The 6,370-nt window shown below is 33.0% G+C and overlaps 1 protein-coding gene across 1 annotated transcript; it reads right to left on the reverse strand.

Moving 5' to 3' along the window:
* Positions 1 to 4,329: 4,329 nt before the first annotated feature.
* On the reverse strand, positions 4,330 to 5,751 carry LOC115719074 (uncharacterized). The gene has a single exon (XM_030647977.2). The coding sequence runs from the start codon at positions 5,749 to 5,751 to the stop codon at positions 4,330 to 4,332; it is 1,422 nt and encodes a 473-aa protein (XP_030503837.2).
* Between the last annotated feature and the right edge of the window lie 619 nt (positions 5,752 to 6,370).

Here is a 6,370-nt window from a genome sequence, read left to right on the forward strand (position 1 = left end):
TAGATCAAGAATTTAGCACTAAAATTCACTAACTTATTAATTCTTCGTTGAATCCACGCATAGAACTTAGAATTGCACTCTCAGTATATAGAATGCTCTATATGTTCCACCATATAGACACATCATTAGTTATCCATTGTTATAATCCTAATGTGATCAATGATCATCTATATGAATGATCTACACACGATAAAGGATTAGATTACGTAACACCTACTATGTATTTTATCCTTAAAACACTTGACCCGTATCAATGATATTTCGGCTTATGTGAAATGAGATCTCCACCATTTATTTTCGTTTGAGTCAAGCTCGAAGGAGATCATCCTTTGCTTACTATTCGCAGGTAGAAGCTATAGATTCCATGTTTATGCTAGCGCTCCCACTCGGTGCACTACCGTGTTCCCAAAATGTACGTATCACCCTGACCTAAAAGTAGGCTTAACTAACAAATCAAAGAACACGAATAGCCTTTCAACATTGAGCCTAATCATAACAGGATTAAGATCATTTGATCTAGGATCATCTTGGCGATATTGACTTGAATAGATTCTACGGTAAGTTTAATTAAATCTAAATCAAAGTTCAATATCGGTCCCTTCCGATGCATACTCCATGCATCCAACCTGAGCTTTACTTTAACCAATGTTCTGGAAAGAACACAGTATTTCTCCAAATACAAGTAAACTCTTGTTGTAGATTATCATATCAGTAAAACCCTGTGTCTGATAAATCTAGGAAACTTTATTCACATAGTCATGTTTACTTTCCAATGTGATGACAGCACAATAAACATGATCAAGTATGTGAAAATTGTTTAAGATGAATTTATAAATCAAAAAGACAAGCTATTGATAAAGTGAACCAAAACATACACAAATGAATGAAAAATACTTCTGTTTCTTTATTGATGTTGAATAAAATAGATTACATTGAAATGGAGTTTTATTTAGGGCATAAAACCTAACAATAAGTGCAACCGGAGTCAAGAATCCACTCCCTGTTAATAGATGACTCCAAGATAGAGAATAACTCTCCGTGGAGCAATTATCATTATCTTCCGCGATTGCAGCAGAATCCTTCCCATGGTGATGGTGTCAGAAGTCCTTCCTACTCTATTTGTAAGATTTGTTGAAGCCTTGTTGCTCCTTGTACTTCTTGCAAAATCTTTGCAAGTTTCCAAACCCTCCGCAGAAGTAACACTTCCTTGTTTCTTTCTCTCTAGACTTTGATCTTGATTGAGAGTGATGGTATTTACTCTTTGAACATACTTTCTCGGGTGATCTTTCTCTTGCCATGATATATTTCTTCTTTCTTGAATTCCTTCTCTTACTGTAATTAAAATCTTTCGACTTAAGTGCGGCAAGAACATCTTCCAAAGCAATAACATCTCTATCATACTTGATATATAGCTGCCTTGACTTCTTGATATGCGATTGGAAGTGATCTCAACAGAATGATGGCCTTGATTTTTTTCATCAATTTTGTGATTTATATTTTCTAATCCTACACTAATCTCATTAAATCTATCAATATTCTCATTAAAATAAAGGAAAGTAATCATTCTAAACCCGTATAACCTTTCTAGCAAATTAATCTTACTAACAATTGATGGCTTTAAGTATATTTCTTCTAACTTATTTCAAACTCCTTTCGCTGTCTTCTCTACGATGAGTTTCCTTCAAACACTATTTGATAAATACATGATGATCGTGTAGTACGCCATTTCCGTCATTTCTGCTTTTTCCTCTGGTACAATTGAGTGAGAGCGCTAATCATAGATACAGAATCTATAGCTTCTTTAAATACATGAAGGTGAAACGATAATTTTTTTTCGAGCTTGGCTTAGCGAGATTAAATGGTGGAGTACTCATTTTAGTAATTATATCAGTTTACTGAAATATCATTTACAAGGAGCTAAGTATTTTAAGGATAAAATACATTGAAGGGTAGAACGATAAAATTGTCCCTACTCGATGTAGGTCATCAATAGAGGATCATTGATTATTTGGATTGAAACAATAGATAATTAATAGTATATCTATATTTGGAACATATAGAGTGTGCTATATAATTAGGAGTGCAATTCCAAATCTATAGTGGAGTTTGGAGAAATTAATAAGATAGAGAATTTACTTGGTAAATTCTATAACTACTTATTGGGCTGTTGATTATATAGGCCCATAGTCCCCGCACTAGTTGAGATAATATTGGCTTGTAGACTCAGTTAATTGGTTTTAATTAATCAATTAGAATTCTAAATTAGACTATGTCTTATTTATGAATGTTCACTAAGTAAGGGCTTAATTGAGGAGAAAAGAGATTTTAGGATTTGTTTATTAATTAAGAGACTTTGATGGGTCTAATTAATAAATAAATTAAATGACAATTTTATTTGATAATTAATTATAATTGCTAATGTTGTGGTGATTTGCATACGCATGTGTACGTATCGTAACAAGTAGTAGACTCACCAAGAGTGAGGCTAATCCCACGAGGATTGATTTTGTCTCACGTGGGTTTTGGTGGTTTGATTTTGCTTCCATGAACATGTGTAGCTAAACACTTTATTAGGGTTAGATGGATATTGTTTGATATTGCTTTATGGTATTAATATAATTTATTTCCCCCTAGTTTCTATGTATTCTATTCCATCCGTGCTTAACTACTTTTAATTGCCTGATCACCAATTAAATGTCTATGATTTTGATGCGAGATCTGAGAAGTGAGTGTCAATTGTGCTATTTAGGAGGGCGGGCCGCGACCCCAAAAGGGCTGGGCCGCGGCCCATGTTGGAGTTCGACGGTATAATTTTTCTACTGCGTCCGCTGATAGTATTTAGGCCATAACTCTTTCGGAATTGGATGATCAAGATGTTCCGAAAAGATAAAAGAGAGATCTAGAACTTTTATTTTTCGACCTTTTTCAAAATCTAATCAGAAGATAGTCGAATTCAGGCTTGAAGTTTTAGCTTTATCTTTTGCATAATTTTCTCTATTTTAAATATCATCTTTTTGTGAGATATTTTTATCTTTTTTTCCCATCTTTTTCCTCTGATATTTTCTAATCTTTTTATTTTAAATCTGGACAAATAAAAGATAACAAGCATAAAAATGCTCCAAACACAATTTAAAACTAATTAAAAATATACTAAAATGAATCTACATTTAATACTAAAAATAACCTAACAAATTCTATCACAAAAGAAGATCTAAGTTCAAATCTTGGCAATAGTCTGTGATAGATTGGAACAAGGGTTAGAGATCTGAACGGAATGAGCCATAAATTCTGCTGCCACCAATGTAAGATTTTCTACAACTTTATATATGTTTATTTTATTGTTTTAGATTCATATTTAGGATGTTAGTTTATAGATTATAATCAAACATACATATTAGTAAATTTAGATCCTAGTAAAATAAGTTCCAACATCTAGGTCTCAAGACGAGTTTAAGGCTCAGGTCTAGGTCGGGTTTGGGTCAGAGTCTAAGTTGGAGATATTATAATACAAGCTAATACGATCATTTGTTATTAAATAATATGATTCAAGGTGGAATCAATAAAATATTTCTGATTTACCAAAAAAAAGAAATAATTATGTACGATTCACATTGCTTTAAAATGTATGGTCGTATAATAATTAATACAATACAAAATTTTATTCAAGTATAGTGTTAATTTTTATTTAATATTAAACAATCTTTATACAGCCGATCAAACGAGCCCTAAAACTATAAATAAATAGGTATTATATAAACATTTAGTAAACAGTACTCAACAAATTTATTGCAAAATTTGAGTTTTTATGCTTAAAGTTAGACTCAACAATAAAATGTGAATAGTTTATTTTTAGTGATCTTTCATCATTCATGTGGATATCATTATAGTTTGATTAATTAAAAATTTGATTTTCATGTAGCAAAAATTTAAGAGAGTGCAAAATGTGGTAAAATAGAAAGAATAATTTAAAAATAATTAAGAAAACCATTAATTATATATAGTAACAACATATATTAGAACGTACTTGATTTTTTTTGAAGAAAGTAATCAAACTTTATTAACTTTCAAATTCAGTAAAAAAAAAGGAAGCACATCATTATTAATTTGACGAGTTTTTAATAAAGAAATGTGATTAATTCATAGAAAATTTATAATTACTTTGATGAGTTGTAGCAATTTATTATGTTATTGCCTCATCTCTCAACTCATTGCAATTTTTATTTGATGATGAAACTGGTTAATAAAATTTTAATAACATAATAAACAGAAACTCAATTCATGCACTGTAAAAGTTTTCAAACGTACGTACGTAGTGATTATCATTATTAATTAAGGCAGTGTTTCATAGGTTGTCTTAATCTCCATGTTGAAAACATTGACTCCGGTATACATCCCATCTTCCATCTCCGTGATTTTGGAGGTTCCGTCGTAGAAACTGTCCTTTTGAGCATAAGAGAATGGAACTTCGCAAGTTCCCTCTGTCACTACAAGAGTAATTATTGCTCTAGTCTGAGGAGGCACTCCAACAACGTAGTTAGTCTTAGTTGAGGTTTCGAAAGTTGTGGCTCTTCCCCATTGCCCTACAGCAGTAATCTGATCACGCGACAATTCAATCTTGTCCTTATTGACTATCAGCGGAATTGAATAGATTTCAACGGTTGGTTTAACATCTGAAACTAGCGAAATACTGTTGCGAAGAGCAATTGATCTTGTTTTATTGTACTCAAAAGTCAATTTCATAGCTCTATGAACATCCTCGGGGTTGTCTGCCACTGCCTGGCTCTTCTCAATGACATTGAGGTTATAAATTCGGCCCTCCTCGTGGCGGAAATTGATGTTGTAGATTTTCTTAGACGTGACGCTCTCCACCACCATGAACTTGGTTTTATCGATAATGTTAGTCTCATTAGCATAAAGAGCTGTTCTTGAATGACCAGAATTTTCCACCCAAAGGAACGTGTTATCACCCATTTGGCGCAATACCACGATGTTGTCAGCGACTTTGATGGGAAGGAATATCGAATACTTGTCGGCAGAGTTATTAGAGTCCGCTATGATGTACGTGGCAGTGCACCTCCAGAACAACTTGGTTGAAAGGTTTCTTATGCGAACATAACCATCGCCGATGGTGGAGATCTCATGAGCTACTGATTGATCGACGATATCAACGTCCTTGAGCTCCCTCATAAACTGGTCTTGTTTGTTGGTGACATACCAGCCTACGCCGCTATGCGACTTGAAGGCGACAGTATTTTTGGGAAATATGACAAGAGATTCCCAATCCAAGATTTTGAAAGTATCGAAACCATCAACCTGGGTGTCGCCCGCATAAAGACCATCCTCGTAAGACTTTTCCCACTTGGAAAGACAAGCATAACGTTTGGTGACGTGTTGAAATCGGAAATATTCTTCTCCACCAATATCAAATTTGATAGGCTTGAACAAGGTATTTTTCCAATCTGTTTCGTCTTCCTCAAGGGGCTGGTCAGCCGAGGCCAAGAAATACCAGGAATAATTGGATTGCATGGTCAAGTATTTGTTGTTGTAGCAATAACGTATGTGAACCCATCCCGGTTTTGTCTTGGCTCTTTCCAATTCGAATTTCACCAAAGGACTCGTAACGTCCTCTCCTCGAAAATTCACATACGTTTCTGAGAACCCTTTTGTGATGCTCTCTTCCTTGCTTATCTTTGTCAAGTACTTTCCATTGTGCTTAGATTTGATAACCACAAATCTTGGCAAATCAGACATTTTTTTTTTCTATATAATTAGTACTGAATGAATACTTTTGTAATTTGGTGAATTAAGTTGACATAAGAGTTTGTCTATTTATAGATACATTAATGTAGAGAGAAACAGAGAGAGTTGAGAGATGTACTAAAAAGTAATAAACGGATTACATATTGAATATTATTAATTAAATGACGAAGATCTCCACCATTATTGGATCCAATCTGAAACCTAACTACTCTAATAATTAGACTCTAATAGCTAACATTCATATAAATGACACATATAGACGATTAATGTTATAGGTTACTAGTGATGTACTCTAGCATTTTTAGGTACATGTCGCTTTAAGATATGTTAACGAAATTTTTTAGAAGTAGTGTATACATTAAACAAAAAATAGTGATATTAATGCATAAAAATAGTGTATTAAATACTACAAGTATCTTTTAGCATTTAATTAAAATTAATTATTGATATTGTGTTAAATTAATGATGGTACATTCTTACAAAATTGATAGAAAAATAAAAATGCTCTCAGACCAACAATCCATTAGATATAGACACTTTCATAACATAAGGATGTAATTACAGATTAACTTTTGGTCTTACCGTATCAACATTTTCTCCGGTTTGGTTT

Source organism: Cannabis sativa, chromosome 1, assembly GCF_029168945.1.
Source record: "Cannabis sativa cultivar Pink pepper isolate KNU-18-1 chromosome 1, ASM2916894v1, whole genome shotgun sequence".
NCBI lineage: Eukaryota > Viridiplantae > Streptophyta > Magnoliopsida > Rosales > Cannabaceae > Cannabis > Cannabis sativa.

What these genes read in the sequence shown, in the direction of transcription:
- LOC115719074 (XM_030647977.2), bottom strand. Translation starts at nt 5,751, where the DNA reads ATGTCTGATTTGCCAAGATTTGTGGTTATCAAATCTAAGCACAATGGA.